Source organism: Chiroxiphia lanceolata, chromosome 4, assembly GCF_009829145.1.
Source record: "Chiroxiphia lanceolata isolate bChiLan1 chromosome 4, bChiLan1.pri, whole genome shotgun sequence".
NCBI lineage: Eukaryota > Metazoa > Chordata > Aves > Passeriformes > Pipridae > Chiroxiphia > Chiroxiphia lanceolata.
Genome location: NC_045640.1, coordinates 37,173,116 through 37,192,503, shown reverse-complemented (window position 1 = coordinate 37,192,503; position 19,388 = coordinate 37,173,116). Strand labels below are relative to the sequence as shown.

The window sequence follows — 19,388 nt, the reverse complement described above, 5'->3', positions numbered from 1 at the left end:
TGTGTCCAAAAACCAGATTTCTCAGCCAGTTAGCCTGAGAAGACATTAATTCTTGGCTTGTGTAGTGCAAGCCGTCTGTTTATCTCTGCAACATGATTTTGTGCATTTATAACTCCGGTGACCTAGAATCACTACAGTCATTGCTGATCATTTTGTCCCCTTTTTTGCTGACTCAGAATCTTGTTTGACAGCTTTAAGAGAAAGCAGGGGTAGGGTAATGCTGACTGCTTGTTAAGGGCTGCTGATACTGTCTTTTTCTTAGGAAACCGGATAATGGCATTGCAGCACCTAGACATTTCAGGATGAAGTAGGGATGCAGAGCAACTGTGTTTTTTCTGGTTTTAGGTGGAGACTTCAACATAAAAATAATAAAAGATATAGAGATGCTGAGGAAAAAAAGTAACATAGTTTGTTTTAAAAAAAAACCAGATCCTTGGGAGCTGGCATTGGTCTACATGGCAGTTTACTTTAGTGAAGAATGTTTAAAATTCATTCTCCATCTTCCATATATGGTACGCTAAAGCCATGAATGGCCAAATGCCATAAATGTGCATTGATGGTAGAAATAAACTGAGAATTGTTGAAACGTGAAGCTGGTTTTGCCTTTTTTTTTTTTCTGTGTTAACTATAATTCTTTTGCAGCTTGTTTCTCAAGCTCTGCCAGATGAAGCAAGTTAGTCTTATTTCTCCAACTAATATAAAAATTGCGCTAGTTGGGAATATAAATCATTTCTTGGTTATAAGATTCATGGGACATGACAGATCAGACCACAAAGCCTATTGTCAACCAGTTGAGCCTGCTATCTGTATTATTTCTTTATGTGACATCATTATAATGATAATATGTTCAATTTCCAGCTCTCTATGATTTATGTTCACAAATATTTTTTTTTAAGTTTCAAAATATCAAGATTTTTATGGGGGACATCTGGATGAATTACTATAACATATGAGAAAATGGTTGAGAATAAAAAATTATATAAAGATATTAAAGGAAGATAATAGAAAATATATGTATATAAGCACAAAACACTAACATAGTTGCTTTAACAACATAAAGTTCACTGTAGTCTCACTGAAATTCATCAGTTCCAATTAGCCTTTTCTCAAAAGATTTTTTTTCTGAAATGATAACCTTTGTATTCCACTGTAATATTTGACAGTAGTATATTCTTAAGAAAACTTGTTTTCTTCACAGAAAACTTTATCCTTTTTTTTTTTTTTCCTCTCAGTCCAGGGCACAAGAGCTGACAACAGTAAAGATGTCTAAGTTTGGAGGCGGTATTGGTGCACCAAGCAAAGAGGAAAGGCTCAAAGAAGCTGCAGAAATACATTTAAGATTAGGACAAATTCAGCGATATTGTGAACTAATGGTAGAACTTGGAGAGGTAAAACATCAGAACATTATTGAAGAATAACAAAATATGGTTTTCTGAAAACCAGCTATCCTGGCAAAGATGGAGAGTCAATAAATGGGTCACAAGTCCCAAAAAAAGTAATCATGTTCCAATTAGGTTATTTTTAACATATGCAGTCTAAAGCATAACTCATTCCTTATTTAGCCAGTTGTCAAATTTATTTTTAATGGAAGAAAAATTAAGCTAGTTTAAAATATGGCTGTTTCTCAAAATAAAATTATCAGGGTAAATGTATTGCTGCTTTCTTCTAGTGGGACAAAGCTCTCTCAGTTGCGCCTGGTGTATCAATGAAATATTGGAGGAAGTTAATGCAAAGGTAAGTTCATAAAAATATTATGGTGAGTTGTAGCTTCAGCCCATGAAAGGACACAGGCAAGTTAGGAAGGATGGATACTAATATCAATTGTAGTTGTCTTTTGTTACAGCCTTCTAGTTATGTTTTGTTCAGTATTTTTAGGGATAGAACTGTGTAGGATTTCAACAATTTTGTGTACTTGAATCAAAGGATTGAACATAAATTGGAACTTCAGCTGTGAACTCTTTAGTGCAGTATCCACAGTTTGTAAGTCTGGAAAGGCAGATGGGTTTCAGTGATCTTTACATGGCTTCATCTAACACTTATACCATAGAGATAAATTTGGTGATTAATCATATGTGTAGATCTTTCTTGTTTATTTATTCATTTGTTTAATTAGGAGAGCTGATCAGTTAATTCAGGAAGAAAATGATGATGTCATCCCATACTGTATAGCTACTGGAGATGTGAAGAAACTAGTTTCTTTCTTTACTTCGAGAGGTCAGCTGAAAGAGGCGCTTCTTGTTGCACAGGTATTACTACATATACCGGTGGGGGAGATGTATTTAGCTATTAGCTTATAACTCTGAATATGACAAGCATATTGAAAAGACTTGCTCTGTTCACTTTGAATATGACAAGCATATTTAAAAGATTTGCTCTGTTCACTTTTGCAAAATAGTAAATAATGATACCTCAGTCTTTACTTTCATATTGTACTGACCAGTTTTTATGCAAAAATCAAAAGAAGGTACGTCATGTTTATGTATTGAAAGCCCGATTGTTCTAAATTGCAATCACATAACCATAGTGAAAACTGATGTGTTCAATTTTGATTGAAATAGAACCTGATTTTCAACAGTTAGTATTGGCCTTAACATCAAAGACGTGTAGAATTTGATTTCTCTTGCATCTCTACTGAGAAATTGTCTGTCTGAATGTTTTAGCTCAATAGCTGAATAATGTACAGAATGGAACTTCGATACGTGCTTAGATTTAACAAGTTAAAATGTTGGAACCCTAAAGCAAATTAAAGCTTTAGAAAGATCTTAATTTTTCTTGTAAGAGAGAGATTACAGAAAAATATTACAATTCGTAGAATGATCTTTGTCTCAAAGATTTAATCAGATAATATTAAGCAACAAAATACCGGGACTTATTTTCCCTTGTAACTCAACCCTGAGGTTTAATCGTGTTTTCTCAGCTACACCTTAAAGCATATGAAAGAATCCACAGAATCACAGAACCAATTAGTGTGGAAAAGACCTTTGAGATCATTGAGTCCAACCCTTGACCAAACACCACTTTGTCCACTGATTTCATTTAACCCACACTGATCTCTTTGTATTTAATGTTAGAAATAAATTATTGCTAGACAGAAAAAAGTTAAGCTTATGCCACTTTCTGCCACTGTATGCCAAACATTTCCAATTTGCTGTTATACCTGCTGAGAAGTATCTGTAGACTTCATCTTTCATTCACAGCCACTTGCTCCTTGTGGTGTAAAAATCAAGGTTGTAGTCTTCACTGTCCATTTTAAGCATATTCAAATGGTGGAAAAATCTTGCCCAAATGCATAGGAAGGAAGAAGTCTATTGCTTCTGTAAAATTTCTTGTATGGCTGGATAAAATTAGGCTAAGATGTAGCTATGAATAAGTTCATTAGTTTAAACATTTAAATATTTTATTTGTTATAACTAGGCTTCAGAATTATTTTTATAGATCATAGGTTATTTTTGTTGTTGTTAAAAAATCGTATTTCATCTTCAGTTTCAATTGTGCATTAATTAATTTTTTATTCACTACCAGGCAGCTTGTGAAGGAAATATACAGATGTTACCACTCTCCACAGCAAGTGGATCTTCAAATTCTGGTGGAAACAATACAGATGATTATAATGAGTAAGTTGTTCTGGTTTATATCTAAAACCTCATTTTAGTACAGAACGTAAAGTCATTAAGGGAGATAAAGCTTAGTGGTTTAATTTGGCATCAGCAATTTAGAATTAAACAAAATGTTGCGTCTTCTAGTACATAGTTAATAGAGTTACTAACTTATCTGATGCTACGCTAATTTCCCTCTTGTGACTCCTCCTGGCACAAAATGGATTTTTCATTTGTATGTATTATAAATGTCCTTTTCACTTGCTTGATATTTAAGATGCATTCCTATGCCCTTAAATATATGGCATATTAACTTAGAACTTCTGGTAAGCAGGGTAAGATTTAGCATTAACAAGTATCTATTATCTCCTATTATTATGCGTCATCTGCTCCTGAAGCTTTGCTGTTTGTCATCAGTAAAGATTCTGACAACGTACACTAAAAATCAATCTGAGACAGTAGTTTTAGATTAGATATTAGGGAAAAATTCTTTACTGTGAGAGTGGTGAGGTTCTGGAACAGGTTGCCTAGAGAAGCTGTGGAAGCCCTACTCCTGAAAATGTTTAATGCCAGGTTAGGTAGAGCTCTGAGTAACCTGGTCTGAGGGAAGGTGTCCCTGCCCATGGCATGGACATGGAACTAAGTGATCTTTAAGGTCCCTTCCAACCCAAACCATCCTATGATTCTGTGATTTTCATTGTCCATGCCCTTAAAAACACCCAAAGCATGCACCTCTCCTTGTTTAGAACAGTGGTCAAAAACCTGAATTATATTATCCAGTTATGGGTGTAGTAACAAGCAATTTAGAGGCTGTGTAGCTGCTTCATTTACATGTGCAATTTTTGAGCAAATACTTGGTATAGATTGGATATCCAAATATTTGATTTTTTTTGTACCAGTCTGAAGAGACATTTCTGTACTTACGTAGATTTTGGGAAATGACGCCCATGAGTACACACCAACCTAAGCAGTGGATAAAGCTCAAACAGATTGCATTTTTCAAGCTAGTTGTAAGTCAAATATAGCAATTTTTAGGGTACAGAAAGAAATGCGGTAAATTTTACATAAATTAAGAGCCAAAGGACCCCAGCCTGAAAGTGACCTTTCAGAATTCATGTTTTGTTCTTGCAGGCTCCTGCACAAGGTCAGTAAAGAACTAGCAGATTGGTATTTTCAGGATGGCCATGCAGTGCTTGCAGCATGTTGTCATCTGGCTGTTGAAAATATAGAGGTATTTTTTTTGTCTTTAATTATGAAAAATCCGACATTGTCTTCCTTTCTCCACATGTGTTTTAAAATTTATGTATCACATTCTAGAATTCTACTTATACTTGATATTTGATTTGTATATATTTATACAGAGTTAGATCCTTACAGTATTGAAGTTACTAGCAAAACTTCCTTGATTCTATTAAATTCAAGGTTTCTCTCATGCACAGAAAGTAATAAATTGTCATTGAATTGTATATACACTATCTTGTTATATTAGAAAATATAAGATACTTAAGTACCTTACATATATACACTTAAGTGTTACTGTTTACTGTTTATGGTGATTCAAAATAGCTATTCAGAAATGGAAGTTATTGTTCTACAGAAGATGCAATCTCTGCCTTCAAGAATTTACAGTCTAAATGAAAAAGTAAATAGGACAAAACCCCACCTCTCAGTACAAATATAAAACTGACATGTAGGAAATATTTTTCATTTTGTTTGTGTTTTTATACAAATAGTTTCTTTTTCCCGTTCTTTCTGGACTTAACATGTTTTCCTCCTCTATCCCCCCCAAATAAATATAATTCCATCTCAATCATCTATTCAGAGAGAAATCGAGAATCAATTAATACTTGTATTTCAAAATAAGCATATTCCAAGTTGTTGTGTAGTCTCTTACTGTTTGACATTCTGCTATGCCTACCAGCAACTCTGGTTGGCCAGAGAGTGTAAGATCAGGAGAATCCTTCCTGGTTTCTTGTTTTTTTGAGTCTCCCTTCACTGAAGGAAAGGGGAAGTATATACTTTGAAAGTTAGTGTCATTACTTAAGATTAGATGAAATTCCTATCATGCTTTTTAGTTATCATATCTATGTAATCTCTTTGGTTAAATAAAGAAAGATTCTGCTAAAGGAAATCTATTTGTTTATTTAAAAACTGATTTACGTGTGGTGCACAGTTATTTACTCATGCAAGAGACCCAAATTATATATAATTTACTTTAAGTATTGCATATTTTTTCCTTCTGTAAAAAGCATTCTCATAAATTATTGTCATATGCTCAAGATGGTGAATACCAAAAATGCTTATGATTTAATTTTTTCATTGAGCAAGCTTGCGATGGCAGACCTGATTCGTGGAAATGAACTGGAACTGGCAGTCAGTGTGGGTGCTGTCTTAGGAGAAAGTGCAGCACAAGCAACACATTATGCCCTAGAATTACTAGCAAGAAAGTGTATGGCAGTAGCAACATGGTAAGAACTTCTTAATCCAAAGAAATTTTTTATTAATTTTTTTTCCCTGACAAAACAATCAAGGTATATCATTCTGGAACTTTTATGGAGACCAAACCACCATGGGTAGGTAGAATAAGAATTGCTGCTATTAGACCTTTGAAGTACAGGGCATGCAAATGTTCTGCATTAATCTCAAAACACGTTATGTATGCATTGTAAATGAGAGAAGAGTCATTGTCAAATAGAGTGTGAAAACCATTGAAAAACCACTAGCTACTTGGGCAATAGGTAGCACATCAGGTGCTGGTCTGTCCTGAGTAAAAATAACTGCTTCAGACAAAGTAAGGCTGGAATTGAATTAAAAAGTCAAAAGGGACAGAAGCTCAAGTAGGATCTGTGAAGTGATTTTTAAGTACTTGTTTGAAAAATAAAGAAGGTAATAGTCTGAGGAATTATTTTATATTGGTATTAGGAATACAAGACAGCTGAAAAGATTTAAGGATGAAACAGGATTACTATTTAATTCTGCAGGAGTAATTTTTCTGTTGCATATAGGGGAAACCTTCTCTGGTTTTACTTTGAAGAGTACAGCTTCTTGTTTTTTACCTACCAGTGAAAAGCAGAAAACTGTCCCAAGATATATTTGGCAGCTATCAAGGTGTTTCATAATTAATATGTCATAGAAAATATGTACTTAAACAGAAGCTGCAATTAAGGATCAGTTTTTCTGCTACAGTTAGTGCTAAAATATCTAGAGGCAGCCTGAGAGAAACAGTGGAACTCCTCTCTATAGAGCATTTAACCTGCCTTATACAATGAAGCATTGTAGAAAAAGATAAAATAAGAAATTGATGGCTTGCTACTTTCACTTTGCAATGATTTAGCAATGATTTAGGTCTGCAATGCACCAGTTTTAACAGGGTTGTTTTGGCAACTTCAAATCCAGCTGTTAAAGTCTCTGAAGCTCCTTCTTTGGTCTCCTTGCCTTCGTTGTGAAGGGTGATTTTTATGTAGCCTCCAATAGGAAGCACTGGATATGGAGTTAAGCAAAACAGTGTATATTTTTCCCAGTTCCATTTCAAAAGCTTGTTCTGGTCTCAGAGCTGTAACAAGTACTTACAGTAGTATGGCATTTATGTTTAGGTACATAAAGCTTCTGCAAACTTATGGCATATGTATACTGAAGTCTACATTGGCACATGTGATAAAATTTTGAAATGGTATACTGCATACTGCACAAGTATACATCTGGATTTCACAGTGGGCTATACTGAACACTACTGCAGCTACACTCTGCAATCCTGGAGTCTGATTTTCAGCTATTACAGCATATTTTTTCTATTGTGTAGGAAAAGATCAGGGATTCATGAATCTCTTCATATTTTGTAATAAAGAGATACCGACACAGCGTAATACGTCTTGGTTCACTGCATTTATAAGATCATGTGTGGGAAAACTGGAGTTCCAGGTCTCTGACATTTGAAGGGTTCCCTTTTTGTTTTTATTGGTTGTTATGCTTAGGGATTTCCATCAGTTGGAAACATTTTATTGTAGAGACACAATTTATTGGTGGAATGTTTCTTGGGATTTGGTTGGTTCTTTTTAGAAGTGCTCTAAAATATAAAATTTAAACAAATAAAGTCAAAACTAAGCATTCATGTCCTTCCTCAAACCTACAGCCTTGGGAAATTAACACCTAAATAGTGTTAAAAAAAACTTTCTACTATTCAAAAGGCTAATCATATTTTACTTGAGATAATGAATTCTGCATATGCAAACTCAGCCACCTAATTTTTATCTTTATACTTGACAGTGTTTTCAGCATAATTCTTAAAAATCATTCCAGGTAACATTCCATGAGGACTGCTTTGAATTATTTTTTTTTTAAATAAACGTTGGATTCAGATTTTGCAAAATAACTTCTGATCACGTTAAAAAAATGTTTAAATTGCTTTTGAAGATTAGCACATGTGAGTAACTGATCTTAAAAATAGTTTAAGAAGCTGTGAAATATCCTGTATTCTGAAAGAGCGCTTCTGTAACTTGGAAAAGTGGCTATTGCACAGTAATAGTATAACAGATATTCCAAAGACCTTTTGGCATTAATTTCTTTAGGTAGTCAAAAGGCATTTTTTTGTTGTTGTTATTCAGTTGCCCTGACTCTTAGATTTTCTGTTGTCTTTTAATTATTTTCTCTTAGATATTTCTTCTGTAAAGTAATACAAAGGTTTGTTCATTACTGTTTCAATGTCTTCCTTTTAGCTTTCCATCACTTGGATACAGGTATTTTGCTTGTTTATAGAAAGAAAGATTTGAAAAGCATGAGGCTTTATTAAGGGTAAAAATAAGATTAAACTAAGTGTTCTAATTTTTAATTGTGATGTGTACTTGAAAGTGGGATAGAAAGCAGTTACAAATATTGGACAATAGCTTACTTGAACATTTTAAGCCAAGGACCCCATTCTGAAAATCCAGAGGAACTTTGTAGGATTTTTTGCCTTACACAGGGGCAAGTCAGTCTTGTGGGTCACAGGAGAAATGATGTCTACCTGAATAGAAGAGTCAGAGAACAACCAGAATAGCCAGTTATTAATATTTGAATAGAATAATTGTTTAAGAATAATTTCCTAATATTACATGTGTTCCCTCTAACTGCTTATTGTGTTTAGGATAGGGTAACAAATGGTAAAAAGTTAGGAAAATTTCAGAAATGTCAGTTTGCTAAAACACAGTTTTCCTTTGAGAAGAATGAAAATAGGTATCACATTCTTTTCTTGTATAATCTCTCTATTTTAATGTCATAGAAGCATACCATTCTGGATGACTGAGAGATGCTTTATGCTGATGTCATGGAGCTTTAGAAGCCTGGAAGTGTGAGGATGGTTTCATGACAGAGAACCACATTATCATCTTTCCTTCTCTCAGATTGCGTAGTTCCTACTCTCCCTTCCCATCCCTGGTCATGCATTCTTCCACCTCACTTTGAGGTGGTTCTGATGCTTTAGGATTGCATAGCTGTTTAATTCAACCAATAAACCAACAGAAAATTCACTGATGACTTCCCCAAAAAGATAAATAGATTAAGCCTCATTTATTGCACCAAAATAGAGACTGAGATTGCTTCTGCACTTCTCTGGAAATAGTATTGTTTTCAGTAAACTCTTCTTTATAAAAAGAATGTTAAAGAGAAACAGTATCTTCATATTACAAACCATCAAGAGTAACTACATGTCATCTTTTGTTTGTGCAGGGATTTAGCAGCTGATCTTCTTATGATGATTCCTGATAACAAACTGCAGTTAGTAAAACTATGTGCTTTTTATCCTGGATGCATAGCAGAAATAAATGACCTGCATGAAAAGGTACAACATAAAAAAATTTACCTGAATGCTAATAAGACGTTATGTATTGATTTGTTTACTATTTTCAAAAAACTTTAGGCCAAATAAATCTGTAGGATGAATTTGTCCCCAGCAGTCTTACACATTGCATGCCCTTCTTTGCTCTTTTAGTCTTCATTGACTTTATTTTCAGTATTGTGCAAGAAATTTAGTTCTTTAATTCTGCTCTTTGTGTACACTTTCTGTTACACAGGTTACTTTCTGAAGTAGCTTATGATCTTCAGAATTACCTGTCAGTATGATTTGGAACCTACTAGATATGCAGCCTAATCATGTTGTGGCAGATCAGCTTTCTTTACTAGTCTGAGTTGTTTTACATCTTATCCCTCTAATGTCCTTAAATCCCTCCTTTCCTCTTTAGCAGCAGAAGGGTCTTCTCTGCTGACTCCTTAAGGTTCAGCTCAGACTGCACATTTATTAAGCAGTAGTAAAAAGTTCACAAAAACATTAGCAATGGAAACTGGTACTGCTTAAAATAAAGTTACAGAACCTTCTCCCCCTGTGTTGTTCTCTGGTGTAGATGGCTTTCTTAATGTGCATCATATACAGGTACATCTTTCAAACAGTGTGTACTTCAGAGAGAATTTTTTTCTTATTGTTATGTTCAAACATCAGTGTTTCTCTGCATCTTAAAGAATTGTTTGAACATTTCTGTCACTTTCTGGCAAAACGTTTTTTTCCAGTGCAATCTTCCTGATGTAGAAGAATGTATGCGGTTGGCAGAGACAATTCAGGCAGACGGAGATATATTTGAAACGATAAAGTACTATCTGTTAAGCACAGAACCTGACAGGGCTCTCCCTGTTGGCATTCAGTATGTGAAAGGTAGGTACTTGGATGAAGAAACCTTTTAAAGTGTAAACAATTTGTATAACTTGCCTCTTGAGATATTTTTATTTTTCAACAGAACAACTTTGTGGTTCAGATTGGACTTTGGATTCAGTCTTTCCATATCTTGATCTTCTAAGTTACATACGCACTGAACAATTAATGTTGCATCAATGTAGTGAGTGAGTATATTTTCATTACTTAGAAAGTGGAACTTTCATTAAAGGAAACTTTAGGAACTTATAAACAAATATATACACATATATATATATATATATTATATGTAGGTGAACACTGTTACTATCATTGTTTGCTTACCAAAAGAGGGATACAGAAGAAATTTTCAACAAACTGGCTGGTTCTCAATCTGGAGAATAGAATGTGGAATTTTCCTAAATTTTGAAGGTTTAGTAAGAAAAAAAAGGATATTTTACTGCTTCTTTCTCTGTAGCGTATTTACAAGGGGTGAATCAATGGTCTTATGTGCAGACCTTCACTTTGATCTGTTCTGGTTTCAGTTTCCTGAGGAAAAAGAGCAGTGGTACCACACACAATGTGGGCTTTTATGTCAAAGTGTTAAGAAAATTTGAGCTGCCACTCTCAGTATTAACTCTATAATAGTTGGAAGCTGTGGTTCATCTTTATGACACATGGTTGAAACTAGGCCTAGATGCCTACACAAGTGTACATGTGAAGAACTAAAAGGAGAAAAAAGCTGGGGAAATTTGGTGAAACTGAAATCCGCACTAATATTTGGGGCAATTTTGTTTCCATTTAGAGTTCTAGCACATTAAAAGCTCTGAGTGTTGTTTTTGTAACTTTACATGATTGTGCTTAAAAACTGTGTTGTACGTGCCATTTAAAATTTAACAATGGAGATGAGTATAAAACACACAGAGTCTGTTTTAACAACTGCATGGCACAGAAAATAAGCATAATCATCAAACATATATTCTCCACAAAAGGTGGATGGCTAAATTAGGTTTTAATATTATAATATGAATATGAGTTTGTTTAATGTTTTGCAAATGCTTGTTGTTTTTCATGATTAATACTTGTCCATTTATAGATTTCGGAATGAGTTGCTGATTTTGTGTGGTTACATTGGTGCTTTACTTGCTATCAGAAGACAGTACAATAGCATTGTACCTGCACTGTATGAGTATACAAGGTAATACTATGTTTTCACTAACACTGAGAAATTTCAGACCTTATTATGACATATACCATACATTGCTCCCACTTCCCCTTAACCTCCCCTCCAAAAAAAAAAGAAAACCAAAAACAACTGAGTTCCCAGTTCTATTAGAAAGTTGTAAGGGTATAGCCATGCTTGCATATAGAACCTTCTTTACTTTCTTTATGCATTATACACATAAAAGTTTCTGAGGTAACACAGTGAGTTGTGAAACCAGGATATGAGTCAAACTCTAATTTCTGTAAAAAAACAATTTTTAGAAGTAGATGAGTATTCAGCATCACCTCCATGCATGACTGACTATGCATGGACAGTAACACTTCTAAGTGGTATCTACCTGTAGACCATTTGCCAAGACTTGCTCTGTAGCAACAAGGACAAGCTTTGAATTTGGAGTTCATGGCTGGGCACTCACTTGATTTTCAGAAGAAACCCAATTTGGCCTTCTGTTACTCAGTGAGCTAATATCTCCAGACATTAATACACTTGACCTTGCCCACTTGATCTGACCTGGCCTGGTCCTACCTGCTTGGTGCAGCTCAACCCCGACTGGTCACCTGACTATATCTGACTGGACTAGGCCCACCTGACTAGACTTGACTGACTTGAATCAGCTCAGCCTGACCCAGTTGTCCTGACCTGACCTGACCTCAACCACTACATGTGACCCAACTTTGTCCACTTGACTTGACCAGACTTGGCCTGACCCAGCCCAATCTGTCTTGGCCCAACTCACTTGACCCTACTCAACCTGATCTGCTTGATTTCACTTGGTACACCTGACTTCATCTGACCCCACTTGAACTTGAACCAACTAACTTGGACTAGAAAACAGAAAGATTAAGATGAATCATCTTTATCTTATATGGTAAATAAACTAGACTTACATGGAATACTTTAGTATTCCTTTCTCAGAGTATAACCACAATTGTTTAGTCTTCCTGTCTGGTTCAGTAATGATATCCAGCTGACATATTTCCATTTCTCCTTCACTGTTGGGGCTGTCAATTCCTCTTGGTTTTGTCACCTAACTTACTGAGTAGCAAGGCCAGCTCCAAGGCGTCACTGATTTCATAGTGAAAGCTGTGTTGACATTATTCCAGTGGTTACTCCTGCATTAGCTGCTCTAACGGACCCCTGCATCTTTGTTAATAATTTCAGCTCCTTTATCTCTTCATCAAGAATAAATGTTGTGTATATGTTGTTCAGTCCTTTCACACCTCACTGGAATTGTGACCTTTCCTGTGCTTCCTGATATTTTATCAGAATTGCCTACCGAGGATAATTAAACAATTTAATATGTCTTTCCTCTTAGCCATCCTCATGTCTGAAACTTGGTGAGAGGATTGGGAAAAGGGAAAAAGAGCATTTTTTTGTTGTCGTTGGTTTTGTTTTGTTTTGTTTTTTTCCTGAACCTCCAGAAATAACAAGATGAAATACAAGCTTTTACAGAAGGGCTATTCTGATATGTATATTAACAGACTAGTAATACGCAGTCTTTGAGACTCAGTTTTTGATACTTTTGGCTGTCAAACTTTCAATTTTCCTGGGATATAAAGAACCACAGAACAATACAGCTCTAAGTTTTATTCTTGGATTGCCCAATATCTTCAGGATTCATGGATTTTTAGATTCCAGCACATTTTAAATCGGACACTTACATGCTTACATACAAGCTGGACTTTTTAGGACACCCCAACACAAATGAAAGGTGGCTGAATTAGGTGAGGTAGTAACTGTCCCTTATTTTATATTTTGATAAATAAAAAATGCATCCACTGCAAGGGTTTTGCAACTGTTTTCCACAAGTAAAACCAGGCTGTCCCAGAACATGTGTTGAACCATGTTTCTCTAACTGTATTTTTACCATATCTACTATATATTGGCAAAATAGGTCCTTAATTTTAGTGAAGTTGACATATTAAGAAATAAGAACACATATAGCTTTAAGATACAGAACGGCCTCAAATTAAAAAAAAATAGAGCTAATTAAGTAAGGTGTAAATAGGAATAATTAAAATAAGATTTAAATGAAAAAGTATACTTTTATATCTATTATTAATATTTATAAGGTTTAATATACCGATTATTGTGAAGGATCAATTTATTTCCATCAAGTTATTTCCATATCCAATCAGAAATAATTTTTTATTACTAATGTCTATCTTGTTTTACTTCTAAGAAAATACTCATTGTTAGAATTAATTTGGACTTTGATTACTTTTATTTCTTTTCAGTCAGCTTTTAAAAAGACGAGAAGTATCCGTACCTTTGAAAATTGAACAGCTTTCTGAGGAATTAGATGCATGGAGAGCTTGCACACAATTAAACAAGTAGGTGGAAAAATACAAAATTACCATGAGTGAGACTGGTAGTATTAACTGTTTAATTGTAAATTTATTTCCCTGGTAAAATATGAATATGACTGGGGGGAAAAAAGTGCTTTATGGCTCTTAATTTCTAAAACAAATTAAGAAGTATAGTTGAAAACCAAATATCTTTTGTTCTTACGTCTAGCGATGAACTGCCATGCACCCCACCATCTGAATCACAGAGAGCGGTGTATTCAGTGCTCATATCACGAATTCAGGAGGAGCCTCTGAAAGGAATGGTTGGGCCAGATTGTGTCACTGGATCAAATCTTCCTAGTCATTCAGATGTTCATATCTCTTGTTTGACAGGGCTAAAGATACAGGTACGGCTTCAGAGAGCTGAAGTGTTCTTTCTTGGTGACAGCATTGACTAGTTGTGAGGCGGCCATAAATCTAAGGTCCCATCCATCATTTAGGAGGAAAAATGTTTACCCTGTTCTCACAGTAGCAGAGTTAAAGATGACAAATGCGGACATCTGCTATATAAGAAAGGCTGCATAAAGAATTGTCCAATCAAATAATTGTCATTTCCCAAATCCAAAACATTTTAATTTCCATGTGAAAGACAGATTTCCTTTGCCAGATGGTCTGCCTGAAGTGCATGTAAATTATTGCCTACTACTTCACCACAGCTTGAATAAAAGCCAGGATATTATTTATCTTCAAACACATACTAACATTTTTCTGGTGTTGGTATTTATTACTATGGAAATACATACCATAAAACTTGCAATTCGTGACTAATTAAAGCCAGATATTAGCAGACTAAATATTCAAAGATATTTATTCATCACTCATATGGAGCTTTATGATTGAAACACATTAGTCCTTATAACGCCTCTTTGGTATATGTTGTTATTTCAATAAGGAGAAAATTGGCAGATCCTGAAAATGCTACTCCTGTCTCCAGGTAGTGCCGCAGTGTGAATTTACTCTCTTAGATGATACTGTCTCCTCTGTCCAGTGCAAGATGCCAGCCCAAAGAGTAACAGGGTGGTTCCAGGACTAAGAAGGATAGTTTTGTGTCAGAAATTGGACATTGCAAAATGCTAGTGGGATTTTTGAGGTAAACAAAATTTACAGTTGCACCCCATCAATCAAAAAAAAACTTGCTTTCGACACTTTCACATTAGATCAGTGGTCTCTGGCTATGGCTGTGCTCTCAACATTTGCTAACAGCCATGTAAAGCTACCATTGTTATAATCCATCCAACAAGCATAGCAAATATGGTGTCACCATCTTGTCATCTACAATATCCTTATTTCCAGATTAGTGTACATTAGGAGTCATTGCTTTAGGCATGCAGATCAGCTCACAGATCACTTAGTTAATACTAAGGTGTATAGCAGCCTAATTGCATTGGGTTTACAAGTTCAAAGTAGCAAGTTTTGAGAGCTCAACCCTTTCAGAAAGCGCTTAAACTGAATTGCAGCTTTGAGACCAGATTTTGTCAAATGAATAAATTGCCAAATAGCTCTTCTTCCATCAGATAAATGAGTATTTTTTCCTTTTTGTAGTGAGCATTTAAAATTATTCTGTAGACTCCATGTTTTCAAACAATTCATGAATGCATTATATTGGGGTTTTTTGTAGATAGGAAAAAGCACAGATCAGCACAGATTACTTCCTTCAGTATTCTGAAGGAAGAAAGCTTGTTACCTCCATTTCTAAATCAGGCTAAATTAAGCTCTGGAATAATTGACAAGCATATATGTAATAATAGTAAAATATATTATTAAAAATCAAACTAAAAATTTAAACATTATTAAGTGTTGGGTAGCCAGGTTGGGAACATAACAAGTTCACTCAATTTATAATGTGTAACTCTTATCAAAGTTGTAAGTTAGGGGGGTACAATTTTTTGCATGAAGGTTAGTTGTAAAGAAGAATTTTGTGTTCTTCTCAGATAAAATGTGCTTTCTGCTGTGGTGGCTTTTACACAGTACCTGTGTGCTTTCTTTTTCTTTCCCTCTCCAAATATTTTTGCTGTACAGGGTCCAGTGTTCTTCCTTGAAGATGGAAAATCTGCTATTTCACTGAATGATGCTTTGATGTGGGCCAAAGTCAATCCTTTTTCACCACTAGGAACAGGAATACGACTTAACCCATTTTGATGAGGTGTTTCCTCTGTACTTTACAGTGCTTAAAATAACATTCTGGGGGTTAATACTGATTTAACCTTGATCAAAGGACAGAAAGTGGTAGTTGATTCCTCCTGAAGGGCAAGTACTTGAACTTTGAAAATTGTAAAGTGAGAGCAAGAAAAGAATTTCTATACAAATGTTTGTTGAAAATCCAAAGAAAAAAGTTATTTGATAATCCAAAGAAAAGGTCCTAACTTCATATATAGCCATGTCTTTTTTTTTTTTCAGTAAGAACAGTGTTGTCAGACAATACAGACATATTTTAGTCAACTCTGTATGAATAGATGCCTTGTAAAGGGAGTAACCAACTATCTGCACATTATCAAAATATTGATAAAAACTGTGAAATCCATAAACACACTTCCAAATACATAATAATAGAATCACTTTATTGATACCTACTGCAACCTGTTTTTAGAAGGACTGTGGCTCTTTCACACATTGTGTCCCCCTTTTTAATTTTAACTAATTTTTACACACAGGGTTCTATAGTAAAAGTAAAATTTAAAAAGTAGATTATTTTTTTCATCCATTTGTTATTGTGCTTATTAGCAGTACAAATAGCAGTTTACTTATGTTTTGTTTAGAGAGTTTTGAATATTTACATTACAAAATTCTATTTTCTAATAGGATCATTTTTGGCAACTGTCCCCCTTATATTTTCACTGGAAGCTAAAATGTATTTATAAAACTGTTTGGTTTTTTTTAACAAAGGGTTTGTAAGGAACAAACAGCAAATTTATTGCCATTATTTAACTGTGATATATATATTTAAAATATTTGTTTTCTTTTTACATTTTGTATTAGTTATAAACATGCATATAGTATGACAAACCAGAAGTAAATACCTGTGCATATATATTTTTATTTACTAAATCTGTGCTCAAATGGAAAAAACTAGTTATGGCAATAGAACACTTAAGAATATTTAAACTTTAAAGCTGTGTATAGTATGGAATTTAATTATAAGGAAAATATTATACTTATTTATTATTAATAACTCTTAGAATTACCTGTAGAAAAGATACCTTGGTTACAATATTCTTTATTAGTTTAATTGCTGGCACTTAAGCAGAAATCTGCTTTATCTGATGTTACATTTTTTGCTGCTGCTTTAAAATAAATTTTAAAATTTATTTAAAATCCTGATAATTACATGAAATGTAAAGAAATTGCAATTAAAAATTGGCAGAATTATTTCAATAGAAACTGTTGTAAAACTGGTAATAATAGCAGGTCTCTATTTATCAGACCCTGTAGACAATTCTCAATACAGAGGTAAGCCATGCCCTCATTTAACTAGAAATAACAATGCCACCATGCTGGAAACGTGGGAGGGAGACTAGAAATAAAAAAATACAAGGTTGTTTTTCCCCCTCTTTGAAAAGGTAAAATTTCATTCTGGCAGTGTTCTAGAGTATTATTACAGGGTTTCTGGTGTAAGAATAAATTGGAAGGGGGAGGCAAGGCTTAGCTGTTTTGTAGCCTAAAACCCCCCATTTTTGTATGTACTTGGATGCTGGAATAGAATGTTTTACTATCTGCAGGTATTCTTTGGAAAATGATTTTCCTTTTTTTAACTCCGTGGAGCTTGGCAAAGAAGAATTGGGTTTCAGAAGTCGAAATTTGTAGTTTTTGAAATAATTTTCCATCAGTCAGTATCTGATATCTGCTTCTGTCAAATGAAAGACTAGCTGTCTTTTAGCACATAAATTGTATAACCTGATATATAAAAGTCGTTAAAGCAGAGGTGTAGAGCAATGGTAAGAACATGCAGCCCCATGACTGGTGACTGGAATCTGAAGGATTGACTCAACTGCCGTTCTACTGTATTTAAAATCTTTTGCTGTATCATAAGGACTTTTACCAATATTTCACAGTTTAAATAACTTACAATGTGTAGTATAACTACATCAATGTGTTGCACATAAATTGTGCCTTAACATGGAATCTTGGGCAAATCTACTCCCTCTTTAGAATGTGAGGGTTAGGAATTCTTTCATTGCTAAAATATAAGAATTAAGTCAGAGGGCGTTTTTTATATTTGGGGTAAATCAGGAAACAGTCATTGTGAATAACATGAGGTTGCATTTTCCTTGTAGTTGTTTGTACCCCATGTGTTGAGTGAGGGGAATATGCAGAAAAGGTTGTAATTGTGTCTACTGCTACAGCTGTGGTTGCAACTGTGAAACTATGAATTCATCATTTTCATAATTAATTTCAGATTGTTTGCTAATATGTGACTTCATTGTCTGGCACAGCAAGTCAAATACAGATATTTCTCCCTTAATATTAAAGAATACTTTGTCTTCAAATTATTGTTTGACTCTTCTGTGAAAGTCTTATTTCCATTTGAATGAAGAAATGTATCAAGCTATACAGCTAGTGCTTTCCAATGAGTATTAAATCTCAGTTAAATTTAACATCACTTTATTCCCCCAAACCAAATCCATTGTTATATTGAAAGAATCTGTCCAACATTACTGACATGTTTATAAGCTTCACAGACAGCTTCACTGGCAGCTGCAGTCTGACATATGAGATGTGACGCTTTAAATCCATGTTGTTGGACTTCTTTATTGGGTAAAATAATTACAATTACAAATTACAAATTAAGATTACACTAATGAAAGAAACTCCATTCTTAACACAGAAAACAGAGAGTCTAGAAACCTTTTTCAGAATAGGCATTAGGTTTTCTTAAAAACTTGAAGTTACATGTTTATGTAGGAAGGAAATGAAATCTAGGATCATCTTTGCTCCAGATAAAAATTACAAAAGACATGGAGCAGGGAGCAGATTCACAACAGCAGTGCTGAGGACCAGTATGCATTTGCACATAAGTCAGCATATGATGAGATGAAGTACACTTTCTGATTTTTTGAAAATTTTGCATACAGCCGTTGTGTTTTGTGGCTTTTACTTACAGGTTGTTATACCCTGTGTGGGGCTGCCGTGCCGGCCCAGGCACGGCCGCAGCGAGGCCTGGGCTGGGCCGGACCGTGCTGAGCAGCCCCTGCAGCCCCCCCTTCCCTGTGCTTTCACAGCCTCTTTTGTCTCAGGAGTGCTTTTTGAGTATGCCTGTAGGATTTCACTGTTGGATTGCTTTCCAGAATTGGCATATTATGCTATTTTTTTTTTTTTTTAATTAAAATGTCCGGTGATACTGTTTTAGTGGTCTAAAAATTCATATAATAAGAGCTCTTCCAACCTGTAAAGAATGCTTCTTCCAAACTTGGATGTGCTGTAGTGGTCTTAAACAGTGCTCTGATATGGGTAATTTTTTTCTTTTTTTTTTTTTGCTTCAGCTCCTGATTCCTAATATTTTATTACATTACTTAGCATTTATTTCATACTAAGAATAGGTCCCTCACAGCATGAAAACAGTAAGAAACCTG

At 34.6% G+C, this 19,388-nt stretch overlaps 1 protein-coding gene across 3 annotated transcripts in view; it reads left to right on the top strand.

Annotated features, from left to right (window-relative positions):
- Positions 1 to 18,305, top strand: part of WDR17 (WD repeat domain 17) — a 55,641-nt gene extending 37,336 nt beyond the window's left edge. For all 3 annotated transcript variants that reach the window (XM_032685877.1, XM_032685878.1, XM_032685876.1), the window contains 14 exons: positions 1,233 to 1,388; positions 1,670 to 1,734; positions 2,114 to 2,246; positions 3,523 to 3,614; positions 4,728 to 4,827; positions 5,925 to 6,064; positions 8,309 to 8,329; positions 9,297 to 9,408; positions 10,131 to 10,272; positions 10,355 to 10,457; positions 11,345 to 11,446; positions 13,711 to 13,806; positions 13,985 to 14,168; positions 15,841 to 18,305. In XM_032685877.1, the coding sequence (XP_032541768.1) occupies positions 1,233 to 1,388; positions 1,670 to 1,734; positions 2,114 to 2,246; positions 3,523 to 3,614; positions 4,728 to 4,827; positions 5,925 to 6,064; positions 8,309 to 8,329; positions 9,297 to 9,408; positions 10,131 to 10,272; positions 10,355 to 10,457; positions 11,345 to 11,446; positions 13,711 to 13,806; positions 13,985 to 14,168; positions 15,841 to 15,960 (1,566 nt within the window). In that variant the 3' untranslated portion in view covers positions 15,961 to 18,305. The remainder of the gene's footprint in view (positions 1 to 1,232; positions 1,389 to 1,669; positions 1,735 to 2,113; positions 2,247 to 3,522; positions 3,615 to 4,727; positions 4,828 to 5,924; positions 6,065 to 8,308; positions 8,330 to 9,296; positions 9,409 to 10,130; positions 10,273 to 10,354; positions 10,458 to 11,344; positions 11,447 to 13,710; positions 13,807 to 13,984; positions 14,169 to 15,840) is intronic.
- The last annotated feature ends 1,083 nt before the right edge of the window (positions 18,306 to 19,388 follow it).